This window comes from Engraulis encrasicolus, chromosome 23 (assembly GCF_034702125.1).
Source record: "Engraulis encrasicolus isolate BLACKSEA-1 chromosome 23, IST_EnEncr_1.0, whole genome shotgun sequence".
Classification (NCBI taxonomy): Eukaryota; Metazoa; Chordata; class Actinopteri; order Clupeiformes; family Engraulidae; genus Engraulis; species Engraulis encrasicolus.
The window spans coordinates 25,255,223-25,277,259 of record NC_085879.1 but is presented as its reverse complement, the minus strand read 5'-3'; the positions used below and the strand labels follow the sequence as shown (position 1 = coordinate 25,277,259).

Here is a 22,037-nt window from a genome sequence, read left to right as displayed (position 1 = left end):
ATCAGCTTCAGCTTGTATCTGTCTAACAATGTAGAATGGCACTGGCCACTGGTCCGCCACTGTCACTCACCAATGTTAAATGCTCAGTATGTTTATTAGGCCTACTTCATCACTTTACTGTTGTTGGTCCATCAGTGTTACTTGTCCTGTCTTGCACTTTGGTGTCAGGCTGTAAATGTCAGTCCTGTGAATGTCTATGCCCTTCATGGTATAGAGAGAGAAACGTAATTTCAATTTCCTTGTCTGATCTGTGCATATGAAGAAACTGTCAATAAAAGCTGACTTCACTTGACTTGACATGTGCAGTGGTGGAAATCCCTACAGGCGTAACGTAGAATGCAAAAAGCACATCAAGCCCTCCAAAAAACGATTGAATGCAAAAGCTCAAAGAATGCAGAAAGATTGCCTCATACAGTATACTGATGATGTCAAATATCAATGGGTGGGGCTGATTTGGAAAAGACTGGTGGTATGCCATGCTGCAACTCGGCTGATTCTGTAAGTCCTGAGAAATGCTAGTTTAAATGCACAAACAATAAAAAAAAAAATGCAATGAGGTAAGGGGGCTGTGGCATTGACGCAAATGATATATTTGCTACTATACAACACACACACACACACACACACACACACACACACACACACACACACACACACACACACACACAAGAAAGGGCTGCTTACTCAACGCAGACCTTGAGTCGGAGGGTCAATGGTCAAACTCACAAATGGGACCAGAGTCCACACAGTCAGGCAGGCAGCGGTGCCACCAGTCATGCCGCGAACACAAGGCTGATCAGCTCTGCAGCTAGAGGCCAGACTGACTCAACCAGCCTGTCAACATCTGAGGACGCGCCGCGCCTCCCTTCCGTTCCTTGCACCTCAGGTTTAACATAAACTAGATTATGTATGTGCTGCTGCTTATCTTGATCTCTCCGACTCCAAGAGACTGTTTTTCTGGTTGATCATGTTTGACAGATACATGGGAGGACAATTAGAGTATCTGAGTTGGCTATATATTGCACAATCAATAGGATATGTGAAAATGCAATAATTTGAATTGTTTTGCATTACATTTGTTTGCAAAGTACCCTGTTATGAATGCACTGTCATTATTTTTTTCTGTTTGGTGGCTGAATAGAAACTAGGCCCAATAAATGTGTTGTCTTAATCTGACCTCTGTCAATGCATTTAGGAAAATGCATCAAGTGCATCACAAACTGCCACATGCATGATTTGCTATCAAAATACAGCTACAATGTATTGAATGAATCCAGCCCAAATTATTGTGCTCTATTCTCCTCTGGCAGCCTGGGTGGGTTACTGGGCAAATGTTTCCAGTTGATGAGAGTAACCTTCCCCATCCCCTACAGTAGATGGCAGAATTCTAGCCAGCTCCACTGCTGCCCAAAAGGAGAGTAGAGGACATTCACATAGCTTTGAGGGACGTCTGGTGGAGAAGTGCTGTCACAACAGGCAAGTACAGAGTGTTTTTGTTTTTTATTCGGGCTTTATTGTGAGTACGGCATGCAAATGAAGATGGTGCTAAATCTGAAACTTCCATATTGCTTATGAGTGTTACACATTCACGTAGACAGCTACTCAAATCCGTCAAAGTTAACCAAGCTTTTCTACGCCTCCCTGTTCTTGGTTGTTATAGCTCTGCTGCTACATGCTATGTGTCTATTGAATCCAGCTAGGCTAGCTCTAGCTTGCTAACATTGCTAGCTGTATTTACGTTTTACAGTTTATTTGCACCCTGTTAAAGGTCATGTACAGTTGATTCCCACTGTTTTTATATTGACGATATTCAACTCAATTATTGAGACTCTATAGGGCACTTACGTGTGCTAAGCAGATGCTGTGGTATGCGCTTGTGTATGTGTGTTTATGCTGTCTGATTAAACCCAAACGTTAGCCTGCGTTGTAGCTAATATTTTGTGTTCCATGTAGCGTGTTAGCGAATAGGTTTTGGATAGTTTTAAAGTATTAGTCAGCTGTTGTGACGAATGTTATATAAAACCCACACGTCCCTGCATTAAGTACGCGACAGAAATGTATTTGACAAATGTGTCAAAAGGATCTCTAAAAGACCAAATGAGATTGTTTGGCTCGTGCTAGCAGCTGGATTCAGTTGGTTCCATGACATTTTCATTCAGGGCCCACCTAGCAGGCTGAACTACTAGCATAACGTTGCATGAGTATGATTATCCCTTTTAAAGGAGAAGTTGTAAATGTCAAAATGGAGAGTGTATAGACTGGTCGTAATTATTCCTCCATTCACACCATTTGAGAATAGTTTAAGATCTTATCAGATAGTTCTTCAGTATTACAAGATGTTGATAACAGAGTGACAGTATTTTGCTGGGCTGTGTGACTTGTAAACCTCGTCATCTTGCTACAAGTAAACAACGACTCTCTGTGCTACTAGAAAACTTGCTCAGTCCGGTTTGTGAGTCAGTAATGCTCTCAGGCCCGAAGCAAACAAAACACAAAACCGTAATTAAGAGTGATTATTTATTAGTTGCTGTGTTAGTGTGTTACCTGATTCACAGGCTACTGTAATGTTAGCCCAGTGATTGCTGCAGTGTCTACTAGGTGTAATTTGGAATTGAACCAAACAACGACACACATCTAGTTCTACAACCACTACACCACTGTAACCGAAATCTGTTGACTTTGTAGCTGATGCTGTCATTTACTTCTAACCGTCATTGTGAGTATGTGAGTCATCAAGCTATCTGTGTTTCTGACCTCTGAATTGCATAGCATGCAAGTTTTATATTTGTATTTGTATAATTCAATGATACAGCAGCAATGTAAACACTTGAATGTTATCTTCTTTACTCCATAAGCAACCAAACTGCCATCCTGTATGCCTCAAGTGAAGCATTTAATCGTGAAAGTAGTCTTATCGTTACTCCACAAATTACCAACCATCCTCAGTGTTTGTTTCTCAGGTAGATAATGTGATTCCTGCCCATGCAGGATGGAGCTCCAATGTAAACGTTGAATCTTCAGAGTTATCGTCTTTACTCTATATCTAACCAATCAACCATCCTGTGCATGTGTGTTTCTCAGGTGGATGAGCTGTTTGAATATGATTCAAATTCCCTTGATGACAAGATTGCAGCAACATTAACATTGTATTGTGAAAGTAGTGCGTCTTATTTATGACCAACCTTTGTGTGTGTGTGTGTGTGTGTGTGTGTGTGTGTGTGTGTGTATGTGTTGTGAGCTGTGCTAATATGAGTCCTGCCTTAGCATGATGGAGCAGCAATGTAAACATTGAATCTTCTTCTTTACAATCAACCAGTGTGTGTCTGTCTGTGTGTGTGTGTGTTTCCGTTTCCGTTTCCCAGGTGGATGAGCTGTGTGAATGTGAGTCCTGCCTTAGCGTGATGGAGCAGTGTGCGTGTGTAGAGCGGGAGCTGGAGAAGGTGCTCCACCGCTTCATGACGTACAGCCATCAGTCGGAGGAACGCCTGGACGAGCTGCTCAGGAACGTCTACGAGCTGCGCAGCCAGCTGGTGGCCTTTGGTGAGAAGCACGCACGCATATCATGTCTGCCTTACAATGACAGCCCTCTTACTGCTCCGTTTGAAGGGACGAGGGGAAGGCGTAGGCGTAGGTGTAGGTGTAGGGGTAGAAATGGGATTCGGCCTAAGACTAGCTACGCTGCTCAGGAACGTCTACGAGCTGCGCAGCCAGCTGGTGGCCTTTGGTGAGCGCACGGCACACACATGCCTGCCTTGCATTACATTCAGGGCTCTAAATTGACACCAGATAACTGGCCAAATGCTTGTGAAATTTCAGTTTTGCTGGTAGGAATGACCAACTTACTAGCCAGTTTCACCCATTAGTGAGTGTGTGGCTAGTAAGAGTAACATCTACTAGCCATTTTGGCTGGTGATGGAAAAAAGTTAATCTAAAGGCCTGATTACATTACATTACATTCGGGATTATTAAAAGTACTCTACTCTATGTACGGTATGCTGTAATCTTTTGTCTCCTTGCCTGTTGATTTTGATTCACTTCTATTTTGTCAGAGACTTTCGTTGAAATCCACTGTTGAATCCACCTGCTACTATGCTTGTGTACTTCATACAGTATGCCGCCAGTGTGCGTGGTCAAGCGACATTAGAAAGTGATGGATTAGAAAGTGCTTCGCATTGCTATTGGAAGTAGCTTTAAAACAGTCAAGTTTGCCGGTGGTGATTTTTCATTTGTACTGGTTTGCTTTGACAGGTGTGCAAGATGCAGACTTGTCTGTCTTCTCCCAAACGATGACCCAGTGCTGCAAGGAAATCAAAGAGACAGTGCAGATGCTGGCATCCAAACACAAGGACATACACGGCAGCGTGTCCAAGGTTGGCAAGGCCATCGACAGGGTGAGTCCAACACTTCTATTTGGTAAACAACCGCATGTACATAGCCTCAGATCTCTCCCTGTGTTTTGTATAAGATGCATTCATAACAGACATCAAAACACCAAACACAGTTGACATACTAGACATTGATGACAGTCACATACTATGACGTGGAATAACATTCCATGTCTTGTTATGTTTGGGATTTAATCAAATAAGGAAATCATTGCACATTTTGCTTTGAAGTTATGATTGTGTAAACCTATAGTGGCTGAATGCCCGGACATGATCCGACATGGCTTTTGACAAAGTTATGAGAATCATTTGGATTTAAAAAATATATACAATTTTGAAGCAAAATGAAAAGAAAATCCATCTTGTCATTTGCAGAATTTTGACGCGGAAGTGAGTGCAGTAGTTGCTGAGACGGTGTGGGACACGCCCGAGAGACAAAAGTACCTCAGCGAAACCATCGTGGAACACCTCTACCGACAAGGAATGCTCAGCGTTGCCGAGGACTTATGTCAGGTACAGTGCAGATACTGAAATTGTTGGTTGTCAGATCCTTCTCATCATTGTGCTATTAAAGAGCCAGGAAAGTCTTCCAGAGAAACCGCCATCTAAGTGTAGACATAATACAAATACAGAACAAGTTTTTACACTGCCCAGATATTTTAGAAGGCTTCTTGTATACCGCCCTTGGTCAGGTGCATTGGATAACCACATGGTCAAAATAAAGGATCAAGGAAAAGATCTCTCACGCACTGTCCTCTTTTGCAAAGCCTTATAGCGATTTTTTTTTTTGGTCAACTGGGCATCATCAGGCAACTCTGCAAATGTGGACTTTTTCCTTGGTACCACTGCTTAGTCTTCCAGAGAAACCACCGTTGTAGTGGGCAGTTCGGGCCTTGATGTACTGAATGATGCATGATGTGTTTCACAAAGGTGCAGCAGCCAGTCACACAAACAATTGCATATGATTTCAAGTTCAAGTGTACTCTATTGTCAAAAATCTATGTAACAAGGTCAATACAAAATTGGGATGAAATTGGGTTTGACCGGTTTCCAATGTGCAGTTAAACTAAACACATTGATAGGACATTGGTAATAATCACACACACACACACACACACACACACACACACACACACACACACACACACACACACACACACACACACACACACACACACACACACACACACACAATGTGCAGTGAAAAACTAACATACTGAGAAAAAAACAATAACATTCTAATAGGCATGTATAATAGATATGTATAATGTAAAGAAGTTGACAATAAAGCCAACTTGACTTGGTAAATTCACACGTGTCGCGCACACACACACAAATTAATTAGTTGCTGCATCTGTAGCACCTACTTCATTGGCTAACGCACGCTCGTTTTCAACTCTTGGTGAATCCAATGCAAGCAAGACCACAGTGCTGCAGGAAATGATCTAATCCACTGTACAGTCAATGGAAAGGTAGCCAAATATAGCGACTTCACTTGGCGGACGTTTGTGAATGCCCCGTCATAGTTGGACAGATGGTCTTGGAACTGGGTGCCCAAAATAACACGGATGGGCGGTGTAAATAATGAATGCGCTTCTTCACTCTCTTCCATAGTTGATGGGGGTGTGAGGGCGGTGGCAGAGGTGTAAAAAAAAATTGTGTTCCTTTAACCCATTTAAGACTGATGCTGCGTATACACTGCATTGACCTAGGCACCTGAAGGGACCCAGACATTGCATTCAGGCTGTTGAGATTTGAGGGGGGGGTGTTTTGTATTGAAAATGTGGGTATATTAGAATATGCTAATGCAAGATTTCATGTTTTTATGTGCTTCTGAGGCTGAGATATTTAGGTTTTTATAGGCTGAGGGCACCCTTTCCCAAAAAGGGCTTAGGCATTCCGCAGGCCTGTTTTGCAGGTGCCTCAGGCTTAAATGGGTTAAGAACGATTGGATATCTAATCAATGCTGCTGTGTCTGGCACAAATGGTATGTTCTTCCAATGTTAAATGTGTGTTAAATGTGTTTGACTTTCAGGAGTCCGGTGTGGTCATCGATATGAGCATGAAGCAGCCCTTTCTAGAGTTGAATCGAATCCTTGAGGCTTTGCGTACACAGGACCTCCGGCCTGCCCTAGAGTGAGTGAACTAGTTTTTTTTGTCTGGTTACGTGTCCCATCACTATGTCCAGAGCTTTAAATTAACAGCTGCCAACCGGCCAAATGCTGGTAAAAAATCAGTTTGACTGGTAGAAAATAAAACTTATTAGCCACTTTGACCCATTAGTGAGTGTGTGTTTGGTTAATAAGATTAACATCTACTAGCCATGAATGATGATGAAATGGTGATGAAGACTGTCCATAATAATAATAATAATAATAATCTCGCCGCGGCCGGTGTATTCGCCCGGTTCCTGTATGTTGCCTTTGTGCATGTGACATTGCCTATGTGCATTTTTCCCTTGTTGTTTACTTTATGGCTTTGCATGAACTTATTTTAACCCCTCTCACCCAACTACTCCTAACCAGGGCCCTAAATTAACCTTTTTTCACTACCAGCCAGACTGGCTTGTAGATGTTAATCTTACTAGCCAAAAAATACTCACTAATGGGTCAACGTGGCTAGTACGTTGGTCTTTTCTACCAGCCAAACTGAAATTTCGCCAGCATTTGGCCGGTTGGCTGCTGTTAAGTTAGAATCAAAGACAAAAGGGCGCACCTTGCATCAAACTGTTTTTTTCTTTATTTTTGTGCACAGGCACGTTTTGTCGTGTGCCTTCCTCAGTTTGCAACGCAGGCAACGAAGGCACGGGCCGAAACGCGTCTGTGCACAAAAATAAAGAAAACAATTTGATGCAAGGTGCGGCCCTTTGTCTTTGATTCTAAATGTTTTATTTGGGCCAGCACCCACAAAATTCATCAAGAAACCAGAGTGAAGCCTGCAACCTGCCATACTTGGCTGTTGCTAATTTAGAGCCTTGCTCATAACTCATATTTATTTATATTATATTATACCACTGATTTATTTCCCTCCTTTAAATCTCTCCGTCCGTCGGTCAGATGGGCGGTGACGAACCGGCAGCGTCTGCTGGACCTGAACAGCACGCTGGAGTTCAAGCTGCACCGCCTCTACTTCATCAGCCTGCTCAACGGCGGCATCGGGAACCAGATGGAGGCCCTGCAGTACGCACGCCACTTCCAGCCCTTCGCCACGCAGCATCAGAGAGGTGGGTACATGTAGGCCAAGATTCAAGGTCCAATATTTTTATTGAGGGGTGGAGGGCAGTTTGTAAGTCATTCAGTTGCATATGGATCAACAAAGTCGCTTATATAGGAATGTAGCTTACAAAGGGAGCAATCAGATGGAGGCGCTACATTATGCACGCCACTTTCAGCCCTTTGCCACGCAGCACCAGAGTGCTGGGTATATAGGCCAGGGGCATCAGGGGCACCAGGACCACTTCAGAATACTAAAGTGTTGTGGCAATGGGCAATAGCATTGGGATTAAACAAATATCGCTAACCAAGTAAATAGATGGAGGTGCTACAGGAGAGGTGGGGTATAGACCAAGAGAACTGAACCAGGATTAATAGTTCGAAGTGTTGTGGTAGTGTGTCAATGGGCAATAGCATTGCGATTACCAAAGTAGCTTTCATAGTAAGCAATCAGATGGCGGAGGCGCTGCAGTACGCACGCCACTTCCTTTCAGCCCTTCGCCATGCAGCTTCAGAGAGATGGGTCACACTGTTGCCAGATTTGTCTGATCAAAACCCGCCTAAAAGGTTCTCAAAAACCGCCAAAATGTGCTAAATTCCGCCCAATTTCAACAAATTGCATTGGTTTCCATGGGCACGAAACTGGTTAAAAAAACACCAAATGGCCAATTTTTCCCGTTTTTACCCACAGACGGACATCCCAAGTAGCCAACCGCCCAATCTGGCAACGCTGGTGGGTCAGGCTAATGGGATAAACACATCGAAATAAAATAATAATGTGTTTAAGAGAAATATAGCTAATATAGTGAGCAATCAGATGGAGGCACTACGCACACCACTTGCGCACACCACTTGCGCACGCCCCTTGCAACCCTTCTCCAAGCAGCACCAGAGAGGTGGAGTATAGACCAAGATTCAAGGTTCAATGGTTCAAGGTTTTTTGCCTTTACTTGACAGGATAGTGAAGGTACAGACAGGAAGTGAGTGGGGAGAGAGAGAGACGGGGGAAGGGTCGGCAAAGGACCCGGGCTGGGAATCAAACCCGGGTCGGACGCATAGCAGACGAGTACCTTACCATTTACGCCACGGTAGAGCCAAGGTTCAATAACTTTCTAGAGGGATGGAGGGCAGTTTAGAGTCACGCAGTTCAGTCGCTTAGAAAGGGAGCAAACAGGTGCTGTGCAGTACGCACGCCCCTTCCAGCCCTCCACTGCACTGTTTGGCAATGGGTAATTGCATTGTGTGTCAGTATTTGTGAAATGTAGCTGACCATTACAAATATTGCTGACAAAGTAAGCTGGGTGGTCATGCCATGGGAAGAGGATGGGGAATAGAGCTAGGAATCCGAGGGTTGTGGGCAGAGTACAACAGTGTACAAGAAATAAGTAGCAAGTTGCCCTTCAGCAAGTCACCTGACCCAATATTGCTTCACAGGGACTATAACCAATAATAGCTGTTTTTATGATTAAAATGATGATATGGAACCATTTTCTATCCCTATCTAGATATTCAGATCCTCATGGGTAGTCTGGTTTACCTGCGGCACGGCATCGAGAACTCGCCCTATCGCAGTCTGCTGGAGACCAACCAGTGGGCTGAGATCTGCAACATCTTCACCCGCGACGCCTGCGCCCTCCTGGGCCTCTCCGTCGAGTCCCCCCTCAGTGTCAGGTGAGATGGGAGCATGGGTCAGTTTAAAGGTGCACTATAGCCCCTTTTCGACTAGCCCTGTTAGAACGGGGCTGCACACTGCTGGGGCGTGGTTTCGTTTTCTTTTTGCATTTACTCCACCCATACACACCCATCATCAGCTCAAACAGGGCTCAAACAGGGGCGATTATAGAATCGCGAAAGACGTGGTTCGAGGCGTGCGGAGCTTAGTTCCACTAGGCTACATGTTGCCTGTGTTAGGATTTACCGGCATGTGCAAACACCTATCCCCACCCACGCACTTTAAAAATCAACATCGCTTTTCTGTCGGCAGTTTTTACAGTAGACAGAGAAAATTTGCTCAAGCAATTATCATGTTCTTTAAAGTAGCCTAACTCCAGTCCTTGGTCAAGGAGTTATATTATTAGCCTATTAGGCTATTATTTTAAAATCACGCTATTTCCAAAGCTCCACGCCTCCTCCTTGTGAGAAGTCGTTTTTTTTTTACCACCATGCAAAATAGGGCACACTAAAGTAGCCCTTTTCATTGCACATATCTTCATATACGAACCTGCAGAGGGATGGCGAATTTGCTGTTATCAAATTAAATGTAAAAATGAAAATTTCGAATGAAAAACTAGGTTTATTGGAGGGAACAAAGAACACAGCCATGACAAAAAAGATTTCCTCTCTATCCGGCTGGAGAACAACGCCATTGTTTAGGCTACTTGAAGTGGCGACCGCTTAAAGTTAAATAACTTTGGATTTAAAGAACATAAACACGTGCCGTAAAAACCTGTAAAAAGCTAAGAATCTCAGCTTTTGAACAAACCCTAACACATGTCTGTAGGTCTAGGTTAAGGTGATCGCTGGCTGTTAGGAAAAAAATGACGAGATAAAAAAAATGGTTGGAAAGCGCTATTTTTTCACTTGAAACAGCGGCCGCTTAAAGTTATATAACTTTGGATTGAAAGAACATAAAAACGTTCCGTAAAAACCTGTGAAAAGCTAAGATTCGCAGCTTTCGAACAAGCCCAAACACATGTCTATGGGTCTAAGAGAAGGAGATCGCTGGTTATATTTAGTCCTATAGGTCCTATTGTTTAGATTAGGGCTTAGATTCACCATGGCGTGAAAACACGGTGTTGTCGCGGCTAGTTGCAGCAGCTGATCATACGGCCCAGTTCTAGTCCCTGATGTATGGAAATGCGTGCGAGACAGCACCATCGACCCCCCGTCAAGTTTCATGAATATTTATAAAGCCCGCACCGGAACGCGGAACCCAATGGAAAAGAGACTTATGTGGGATGGTGGCCAGAGTAGGTATTGCAACCATGCTGCTCGTAGAAACTGTGCTGCCTATTGCCAAATTTGGTCTTTTCATGAATATTTACTAGGTAATAAGCAAATATTTACTAGTATGACAAAAGTACAGTAAGTTTTGCAGCTAAAATGTCTACTCCTGGAAATTCAAAATGGAACACATGGAGAAAGTGCCATTTTGAATACTTACAATTTGATGGTGGTGGTAAGTATTTCTGAAAAAAGTAACATTTGTGAATGGGCAGCATGCTCAGACTCAAAGCAACTTTTTGTGCACGCTGCTCAAGAAAAAAGAATAACATCAAATTGGACCGAAAGGTCTTTTTTGGTGTGGTAAAAGCACGTATCAAACTCCAGAAAGGTGGTGTTGGTCCTCTTGATTCCAGACCAACAAACTACTCAAAATTTGTTCCAGATAGTGAAGATAATTTTTGACAAGGAAACAATTGGATCCATTCGGGCTGGCTTGACAATGTGACAGCAGACCGCATTGCAGCTACACACAGTAACAATTCTTACTGCATGATGCAGACCAAATAAGGGAGCTAGTGTCTGCGAAGTGAATGATCAATCTTGGACGTGTTTGTATGGAATATTTATAGTCGTTGAAAATTGGCATGATGCATGGGTAGAATTTTTCTAGCCTGATTATCATCGACTGCCAAATCTCTTCGAGACTTGGTCTGACCGAGGAGAATAACAATTAACATTTGCCAAATGGCATGGTTGACCCGCCTCCCTTGGTTTTCTACTGGTTGTTTGCTTCCTGACAAAGTGGGTGGAGTTCTCAATTTTTCGGGAGATCAGAAACTATATTTACATTGCTCTTGGCCTGACTAGAAGCAATGCCAAAGGTGTTGCGTCACTAGGAGGGCGTGGCCTGGCTAGAATTTTTCGGCAGGGAAAGAATATGCCACTGATGTCAAGATTACAAACAGTGTAATGGTAACACTTTATATTAATGTCTGCTAATGTCTGCTTGTAAAGCATTAACACTTAGTAAATAATGAACAAATGATGAAGAAAGCATTAACAAATGTTTGTAAATGACTTAGAAATGTTTGTAAATGTTATGTTAATATTTTATATTTATCAAACATTTATAATTTTTTTGTAAATGACTAATAATACTCTGTTCAAAGATTTATGAAATCGTCAACATATTATTTGTAGATATTTTATAAAGTATGAACAAAATATAGCTAATAATAAAAACATTTGTTAATGTTTTGTTCATCATTAGTTAATTGATTACTCAGTCTTCATAAGTAGACATTAATACAAAGTGTTACCAGTGTAATAATTGCTGTGCCATTCTGAATGTTTTTGTGATGTGCCCTAGTGTGCCAAGACCTTTCTCTCACCTACTTTTAAATGGCTCCCGAACGCTGACTTGTGTGCGCAATGCACTCAATGCATGATGACATGGTGTAATACGGTGTAATAGCCATGACTCACTCCTACACACTGACTCCTCAGCTACTGCTTTTGTTTCTCCTTTCCCTGCATTGCAGTAGAATGACTTTGATGCAAGCCTGATGATATGTTTGAATGTTAGGGTGCGTTCATCCACAAAAGCCGCATCCAGGTGCCAGACAATTGTATTAGAGATAGTATGAATAGTTGACAGCACACTGGGTTTGAAATATGGTCATATTTCCTAATAGGATCTTCCTCGTCTGTTAAGCAATGAAGTATTTTATGGAGCTTATACCCAGCGTACACTACAGACCATTCTCTCACACATGAACCCAATTCCAATTGGGTTTCTCTTCTTTGAGTACATTCTCTGTGCTCACCAACTATTTAGGGCAACTGTATAGGTACGATCAGAGACGTTCCATACTGTTAGAATTAAAGAATCTTTGGTGCGATGTCATGTTATGTCAACATAGAACTCAGACGAGTGTGTTGGCGCCCTTAAACACACCCACCCAGATGTTCCGTCTGGTCTTTTGTGTCTGTATTTGTATAAGGACAGTTCATACAAACTGGCTGCTCGATGTGCTTTATCAGAATGACAAAAACATAGGGTTGGCTGACTTTAAGACATCCCAAGTGGTTGAATAATAATAAATAATAATTAAAAAAAGACGGACAGAAATGCACAAACAAAACTGTGTCGTTTTTGTGTAATGTAATACTAAGGACGGCTTCAGGCCAAAACGCATTTGTGTAACCTGGACATGTTGCATTAAACCAAACATCTTCTAGTAGGGTGAGATCAATCAAACCCGCCTATCCAATGTGAAAGAGTGTGCTCTAGTTTATGGATCCCGGAAAAGTATTTATTTACTTTTTGATCATAGTCTTCTAGAGTATCTTACTCTAGATGTTTAATTAAACTTTTTAGTAAAGACAAATTAATAGGGAAGAGAGGGTGGTCTTTTCTACTCAATGTGACGTGTACTCAAAGACAGCACCTACTACTTTCCTGAGTTCGAACGTGTCCACGATTGAAACTGGTGCTTTTTGTGTAATGTACCATGATGCGCAGATGCACACTGCTGCTGATCCACTAGTAATCCAGCTATGCTGTGCTCTGTATGTGGCTTTTGCAGTTTTGTCTCAGGCTGCATGCCTACACCCGTCCTCATGTACATCAAGCAAGATGGCTTCACGGCAAACGCGTCTGTAACCTGGACCATGGTGCATTTACCTTTTTAGTAAGGAGAACAAGGAAGGGAGTGCTACTTTCCTGAGTTTGACCGCGTCTACGGTTGAAGCTGACGCTTTTTGTAATGTGCCATGATGCAATAGTGCCAAGCCTCAAAACGCAGGCTAAGTAGCCTCAACACATTTTAAGTAGCAAGGTAGAAAAAAATGGAAGCACAGGGGTGGCAAATTAAGCAAAACGTGTGTGTGTGTGTGTGTGTGTGTGTGTGTGTGTGTGTGTGCGTGTGTGTGTGTGTGTGTGTGTGTGTGTGTGTGTGTGTGTGTGTGTGTGTGTGTGTGTGTGTGTGTGTGTGTGTGTGTGTGTGTGTGTGTGTAATATGCAATATGCCATGATGCACGCTTTAGTAACAAAGGGCCGTGTGTGTGGTGTGTAATGTGCCATGATGCAGTGGGATTGAGTTTTTAGTAATCCAGCTGCGTCGTCTGTGTGTTTGTGTGTGTGTGTGTGGTGTGTTCTGTGTGTGTGTGTGTTTGCAGTTTTGCCTCGGGCTGCATGGCCCTCCCCGTCCTCATGAACATCAAGCAGGTGATCGAGCAGCGGCAGTGCAGCGGGGTGTGGACTCACAAGGACGAACTGCCGGTAACTTTCATCCACCCATCCCTCTCTCCCTCCCTTTTTCTCTCCCTCCCTTTCTTTCTCTGCTTGTGTCTCTTGTCTGTCTGTCTGTCTGTCTGCTTCAGACGACTTACAGTGCCCTCCATGATTATTGGCACCCCTGGTTGAGATGTGTTAAAAGCCTTAAAATATATTCAGTGTTTATTGCAGAAGAATACTGTCACACTGAAAATTGTAGGAAAATGTAGCCTTCAACTCATATGAATTGTAAGAAAATAAAAAAATCCCTGACTAAAAAATAATTATTTTTCATTAAATCACCTGTTCCACAATTATTGGCACCCTTAACAATTCCCAGGAAATAAATATAATTGAAGCATTTCTGTCATTTCTACAGTAGTTTACAAAGTTTACCAGAGTATGTAGGAACATTTAATTAGTAATTCATCACTTCCTGTTTCCCTGGGGTATAAATATGACGTGATACCGAGGCCATTTCTCTTATCCACTCTTAAACATGGGAAAGACAAAGGAACACAGCATACAAGTGAGGCAGATGTGCGTCGACCTTCACAGGTCAGGCAGAGGCTACAAGAAGATTGCCACTCAACTGCAGCTGCCCATATCCACTGTGAGAGGAATAATTAAGAAGTTCTAAACAACTGGAACAGTGGTAAACAAGCCTGGACGAGGACCCAAGTTTATTTTGCCACCACGCACAGTGAGGAGGATGGTAAGAGAAATCAAAAGATCTCCAAAGCTCACTGTTACAGAATTACACCAAATGGTAGCATCCTGGGGTCACAAAGTCTCCAAATCAACCATCAGGCGCTGTCTACACGCCAACAAGCTGTTTGGGAGGCATGCAAGGAGAAAACCTTTCCTCACTCACAATCATAAACGCAAGCGTCTGGAGTTCGCCAAGCGGTATTGGGGCTTCAACTGGGACCGTGTGCTTTGGTCAAGTGTGCTTTGGACCAAGATTGAGCTTTTTGGCAACAAACACACTAAGTGGGTCTGGCGTACCACGAAAGATGTGCATGCTGAAAAGCACCTCATACCCACTGTGAAGTATGGGGGTGGGTCAGTGATGCTGTGGGGCTGTTTCGCTTCCAAAGGCCCTGGGAACCTTGTTAGGGTGCATGGCATCATGAATGCTTTGAAATACCAGGACATTTTAAATCAAAATCTGTTGCCCTCTGCCCGAAAGCTGAAGCTGGGTCGTCACTGGGTCTTTCAGCAAGACAATGACCCTAAACATATGGCCAAATCTGCTCTGAAATGGTTCACCAGACACAAAATCAAGCTCCTCCCATGGCCATCTCAGTCCCCTGACCTCAACCCCATTGAGAACCTGTGGGGTGAGCTGAAGAGGAGAGTACAGAGGAGAGGACCCAGGTCTCTGGATGATTTAGAGAGATTCTGCAAAGAGGAATGGCTGAAGATCCCTCTTTCTGTCTTTTCCCATCTTGTGAAACATTATAGGAGAAGATTAGGTGCTGTTTTGTTGGCAAAAGGGGGTTGTACAAAATATTAACACCAGGGGTGCTAATAATTGTGACACACATTATTTGATGTCAAATAATTATTTCTTTATGTGGGATTTTTTCCCCACTGAATAAATGCACTTGTATTGAAGGTTGGATTTTTCTCTTTTTTTCCATTAAGGTCCCATATTATTTAGAAAAAAAATAAAATAATTGGAAGCTAAAAAACACATCTCAACCAGGGGTGCCAATAATCATGGAGGGCACTGTACCTCTGCCTCTCTGTCCCTGACTGTGTGTCTGTGTTTGTTTTTCTGTTGAGCTGTCTGTATGTCTCACACTGAGGCTTCCGGTAAACCCTTAAGCTAGGGTTGTATGTGACAAATAAATTACTCTTACTCTCTTACTCTTACTGTTATTATTATTGTTATTATTATAATTTGGAGATCAGAAGGGTCCATGTGCTGACTTCAGCAGTAGAGCTGCTGTAGGAGCTAACGTGGAAAAACAGAGCTCATCTCTCTCTCTTCAAGCATTTTTCACATCTGCGTTACCTACTCTTCACACTCGCCCCTCATAATCGCACTTCAATCATACTCCAATTCCCCCATCTGGCTCCCTGTAAATCTGTCATCCAAGACGGACCACGCATAGTGCTTTCCAGAACACTTTGACATACATTTCCAATAAAATACATTAAATAGAATTACATTTAAGGTTGCTTTCAGTTCAATGTATAGTTTCAACATCGGTTCATAGTACTACAATTAATAAACATCATGAACTATAATAAAGCCTTGCAACTTGAATAACTGAAATTATACTGCTTTGTTAATTAACTTGGTGATTTTTGATTACTCCTCCAACCACATTTATGAACTTCTATGAAGTTATAAGCCTCATGAACTACAAAGCACTCCAGTCATTCTCATTTTAATATCTGTGTGTGTGTCTGTGTCTGTGTCTGTGTCTGTGCGTGTTTGCGTCTGTGTGTTCAGATTGAAATCGACCTGGGCAAGAAGTGCTGGTAACACTCCACTCATTCTGATTTTAATACCTGTGTGTGTATGTGTGTTCAGATTGAAATCGACCTGGGCAAGAAGTGCTGGTACCACTCGGTGTTCGCCTGCCCCATCCTGAGGCAGCAGACATCGGAGAGCAACCCGCCCATGAAGCTCATCTGCGGCCACGTCATCTCCAGAGACGCCCTCAACAAGCTCACCAATGCTGGAAAGTAAGTGGAGTCGAGTAAAGTACTTTTATTAATCCAGAGGGAAATTAAGGTGTCTGTCTGACAGCTTACGTAAATGCACAAACATACACTCAGACCTAATTCACATTATTGCACATTGCAGTAAACGTATAGCACACATTTGAGTACAGCAATCAGCCTTGCATCAGTTCACATAAACACACCCATGCTCTCTGTCAGGCACGCACACACACACACACGCACACGCACACACACACGCACACACACACGCCCAGCTATCATAAATACACAAATACAAAACATACACAAAGACCTAATACACATTATTGCACATTGCAGTAAACATATAGCACACATTTGAGTACAGCAATCAGCCTTCCATCAGTACACTCACACACACACACACACACACACACACACACACACACACACACACACACACACACACACACACACACACACACACACACGTGTCTCATTTCCTTCCCCTTATTCATCCACCCCTGCTCTAACAAAGCAATGGTTTGACGTCAGAGAGAAGTCAGCAACATGATTTTATTTTAAGTTAGTGGTGTTTTTTTAAGTAGCAGAGGTGGCCAGAGTTGGTGTTGTTACCGAGATCTACTTCTGCCTAATACTGCCTATTACTATTATTATTATTATTATTATTATTATTATTATTATTATTATTATTATTATTATTATTATTTTTATTATTGTGAACATTTATTTTTAAAGCACCAAAAGTTAGTACACAGAGCTACTTATGGCCCATATTTGGCCTAGATGTATCCATGTCTCTGCTCTGCCACTAGCTCTGAGGGTTTTTTTTGTCTGTAAATGGTACAGGACATTTGTACTGAACTGCATTCTATTTAGTGCAGAGCAGGGCTGGGCTTGGGCAAAAGATCAGGCAGGGCATTGTCAGACAAGATTAGTCCGCCAGGCATTGAGGGAGACTATGGAGCCTGTGACGACATATTTAGTTATCTGTTACGATCTATTTTGACCACAACAGCCACAAAGAATATTTAAATCCGACTCAGAGGTCAGCTGTGGCGGTATGAGGACTGATACCACTACATGGAGGGGAGGACCAGGCCAAAATCATCAACGGCCCATCCGGGCATATGCCCTGTATGCCTTATGGCTAGTCCGGCCATGGTGCAGAGTGGGGAGCAAGGTTATGGGACTGCCCTCTGACTCATTTCCTCAGCTGCCTGCCTGTCTGTCGGTGGTGTTGTTTTTAAAGCTGCCTCATTTTCCATTTCAGTACAGCTTTTTGTTCACGGCTGGTTTTTCACTATTTATTTATTTATTTAAAAAAATATTTTTGGCAGGGCACTGGGCTGCTACGCTGGCGACCCAGGTGCGATTCCGGCCCGGGTCATTTGCTGATCTTTCTCCATCTCTCTCTCTCCCACTCATTTCCTGTCACCATCCTCACGGTACTGTCCTAATAATAAAGGTGAAAAGAATATAAAAGGCCCAAAAAATATAAAAATACATAAATTAATAAATATATTTCAAGGACTTTTATGCCTTTATTAGATAGTACGGTTTGAGATGGAGACAGGGAGTGAGTGGGAGAGAGGATCATGAAATGAACTCGGGCCGGAGCCGAACCCGGGTCCCTGATGTAGCAGTTTAGTGCCCTACCGTCGTAGCCACGGCAGGGCCTGGTGGTTTGTCACTATTGCAATATTTCTGCTCTGTGTTAAAGCAGGGTGCCCGCAGGGTAGTAAAAAGTAGTAAATGAACTCCTGAATAATGACCAGTAAAAGGTAGTAAAAGGTAGTAAGCCACAAAAGAATAGGGCCAGCTCAAAGTGCTCGTAGTCATTCTCCCTGTCATATCTGGCCAGACACACAGGTGGGCAGACCCATCTGTTTATGGTTAGAAACGGGGCTTTCATTTTTTCACCAAGTGAACGTTTTCAAACTACAAGATCTTCATCAGACTAGGCAGATGAAGAGAGTATAGCTCGAAATCGTCGACTTGGTGCAAAAATAAAAGACGAAGCAAAGTGGGAGCAAGTGTGCGGACAGGACACTCAACTTTGCTTTCATGTTTGTCTGACCCTTTTGGCCTGCACCTGCGTTTTGGATGTGCGCACCTCTACTTTTAGAAACAGGGCTTGACATTGACTTTTTTATTTGCTCAGTGGCTAGTGTTTTCAGCCCGATTCTCTAGCCATTCACCCTTTCTATTCATTGCTAGTAGTTCTATTAGTCTATTAGTCACTATCAGTTTGTCTTTACCGCGGTCCTGTATGTCTAAGCTCACTAAATGAAAATAAGCCAGATAATAGTAACTGAGAAACTAGGCTTTTTCTTTAACTTAAAAACAAACATGTGATGCCAGTGGGCCATCCTGATATGGCACACCCTAGAATAAGTTTCCTGTTGCAGTGGTTAGTGAAGCTTAACATATTACTGGCCATCGCCCAGCTTTTACCAGCATACTGGTTGTTCGCTGCCAATGCCAAGCCCTGGTTAGGAATAGGATAATATGGAATGGCAGACTGGTCCTTAATGAAGTTCTTTGTTCTAATCTGTGCCTTAAGAAAACAAATCTCATCATCCTGTGTCTCGTTGTGTTGGTCTGGCAGGTTGAAATGCCCATATTGCCCCATGGAGCAGAACCCTTCAGATGCCAAACAGATCTTCTTCTGACGCGACGCGGGAGACTAGACGAGACGAGACGCTCCAATCTGGAGTGCAATGAAAGGGTTATAAACCCCAGCCCAGCCCTGCCCGGTCGAGGCGAGAGCTCAAACTCAAGCTCCCACACACACCCCCAGACTTGACATCATGCTGATCTTCAGCATCGTAGACATCCATACATGTCTATGCTCAGCACCCCCCCACCCCAACCACCACCAACAACGTCTGCTCTATTTCTCACCTTTTGACCTTTGACCTTTCCAACCTGCAACACCCCTCCTTAGCATCCTCCTCCCCTGCCTTGTCCAACTGAAGGACAGATGTGGATTTTTCTTTTTCTTTTTTTTTTGGTTGCAGTCATGGACATGGGAGTTGGGATGGTTGGTGTTGGATGAGGCTTCACTGATTTCACCCGTAGAGATGATTGTGTAAGTGTTCCTGACTGTTGTGGAGGGGATCATTTTAGTTGACAGTTTGACAAACGGATCGCTCACATTTTCACTCCTTTTCAACCGCTCGCTTCGTTCACCCTCATTGTTTTTCGGGTCTGCTTTGTGTTTGAGTGTGTGTGGTTCTTATCTAGCATGGATGATGGATGTTTTTTTCCCCCTCTTTTTCAGGATTTTTCTTCTTGGTCTCTAAGACTTTTTAGTTTTGTTTTTTTGTTTTATTCCCCGGCCCATTTTTTTCTGTCTTGAGGGTGGAGAAAGTGTGCAAACCATTCTGTACAGGTGAAAACGTGACACGTTTATGCTTGACTGTCGTTTATTTACAGATATTTAAACATCATTCTAAAAAATATATAATATAAAGAAAGACAAACCTATTTAGAGGCACGTATTGAACAAATAGATGGCTTTTGGCTTTCTCAGTTAATCCGTGCACACACTTGGAAAAAGCATATTGACTTAAGGTGAAGGTGAACTCTGTGAATCTTGTCAGTAAAAACCTGAGGTGAAGTTTAAAGAGACTGTAGATTTTCTTTTTTTTTCTTTTTTTTTTTTTTCCTCCTGAATATGGATTAATTGATTGTAAACTTTAGATGCGTCTCCACAGCCCTAGTGTTTACGGGACGTGGTCGACGCATGTGAGTGAATGGGAAAGGTTCATAAAAACGTACCTATATCCATGTATCGTGTGGCGACTTACTGATTATTACACGTTGATGATGCTGATGACGGATGGGGCAAGGAAGTGGCAGATCTTGTGCTTTCTAGGGTTTTTTTTTTTTAATCTATCTTTCTTTCTTTTTTTCGTCCTCCTTCAACAAGATCCAAGCCATTTTCCTCCTTGCTCTGTGTGTATGTGTTTAACATATTTTCTCAAAAGAAAAAAAAAGAAAACAATAATCTACTGTGAATTGTTCAAAAAGAGACTCATTTTTTCTTTTTCTCTTCATTGGATAATAATCACATGTCCCTGTATTGTATTTAAAGGAAAGTGAAATAAAACGTGGGTGGTGGGGTTTGGGCTTTGAGGTACATGCTAACTGACCTGTAGTAGGCCTATTCAAAATGACGCCGTCGCCCCTCTATCCAATAGCCCCTACACCCCCACACCCTAACCCTAACCTCTCTCCCTTTTACCCAAACCATAGCTTCTGATAGCAGAATACTCTTCCACACATCACACAATTGAACAAGGTCATCTGGCTCTCCCAAGGTCACCATCTGTGTTACTATGTGACATCAGTGACCAATGGCACTTCAAATCTTTACTCTCTCTCCAGATCTGATTACGATGAATGTTTGGACCACAAGAACAAAACAAAAAAATGGAAAAGTGTCTTGACATGTTGCTGTCGTGACGTGCGGTGAGTGCCGTGTCACTGGAGTGTGTTTAGGCTTCTCGTAGGTGTGCTCACATTCAGATAATTGTTCGATTGTCAGTACAGTCTGTGAGTTTCGTTTTTTTCTTCTTTTTAAAAAAAATTAAATTATTATTGTGGATCAGCTGTTTCTATCCTTTTCCATCGTCACCACCACCTCCACTATCATCAATTGCAATGAACTCTGCAGTGCATTTCTTTTCCTGCTCTGGTAGGTCTGCTTCAGACAAGGTTTTCCAGAGACTGGTAAAGATCAATTTTTTCCTCTTTTTTTTTTGAAGGCCGTGTGAGAGGATCCTGCTGTACAGACATCATATTGTCCTCCGGGTTTTTTGGCTGTTTAAATGCGTCTTGGCTTTTTAACCAGAGTGCCGAAAAAGAAAAACGAGAAAAAAACGAATAATTGCCTCCCTTTAAATTTGAATTGTTTTTATTTTCTCGCTGCAAGGCAGATGTTTGCTTGCTTTTTTAAATAACGAGGTTGTTATGGATGATTGATTTTGGAGTACAGACAAAACCATGTAAAGTCAAACAAATAAACACATTACCATTTAATAGCAGCCTCCTAGATACAAGTTTAATTTGCTGGCTGGAGAACTTCGCATGAGACATTTAGAGGAGGCAAGGGAGCTGAAAAGGACAGGCCAAGGATTTTCAAATGGGTGTTAAGGTTAAAAAATGTATTACCAGTAGCCATTACAAGTAGGTTTCACCCCCTCTTTTCAACTGTGTTTCAGCATTTGGACAGGCGTTTAGGGGGCTTTAGTAGTGTTTTTGCGTGTGTGGGGGTGTGTTATTTCGTTGAGGCTTGCCTTGGTTGTAGGGAGAATATGGAGAAAACATGGGTTCTTTCTTTTTCTGCTTGTTTTATGGTTTATTTTATTTCCAGTTGCACCATTACTTTGGTAGACAATCACCCATTGCCTCCCTAAGTATTGAATGATGATGAACCAGAGCGAATAGAAGAAGCGCATCCTCACAAGCGAACCCAGCCTGTCTTTTCTGACTCTTCGTGATTGGTTGGTTGGTTGATTGATTGAC

The 22,037-nt window shown here is 42.6% G+C and overlaps 1 protein-coding gene across 2 annotated transcripts; it reads left to right on the top strand.

The window, feature by feature from the left end:
• The first annotated feature begins 809 nt into the window (after positions 1-809).
• On the top strand, positions 810-21,381 carry rmnd5b (required for meiotic nuclear division 5 homolog B). 2 transcript variants are annotated; one of them, XM_063190142.1, is made up of 11 exons: positions 810-907; positions 1,311-1,476; positions 3,363-3,540; positions 4,249-4,391; positions 4,761-4,898; positions 6,421-6,521; positions 7,442-7,608; positions 9,103-9,268; positions 13,724-13,826; positions 16,369-16,523; positions 19,114-21,381. In XM_063190142.1, the coding sequence occupies exons 3-11, from the start codon at positions 3,402-3,404 to the stop codon at positions 19,175-19,177; spliced, it is 1,176 nt and encodes a 391-aa protein (XP_063046212.1). In that variant the 5' UTR covers positions 810-907; positions 1,311-1,476; positions 3,363-3,401; the 3' UTR covers positions 19,178-21,381. The 2 variants fall into 2 exon arrangements, with proteins under 2 accessions (XP_063046212.1, XP_063046211.1); XM_063190141.1 differs by lacking the exons at positions 810-907; positions 1,311-1,476; positions 3,363-3,540 and adding an exon at positions 3,626-3,724.
• The last annotated feature ends 656 nt before the right edge of the window (positions 21,382-22,037 follow it).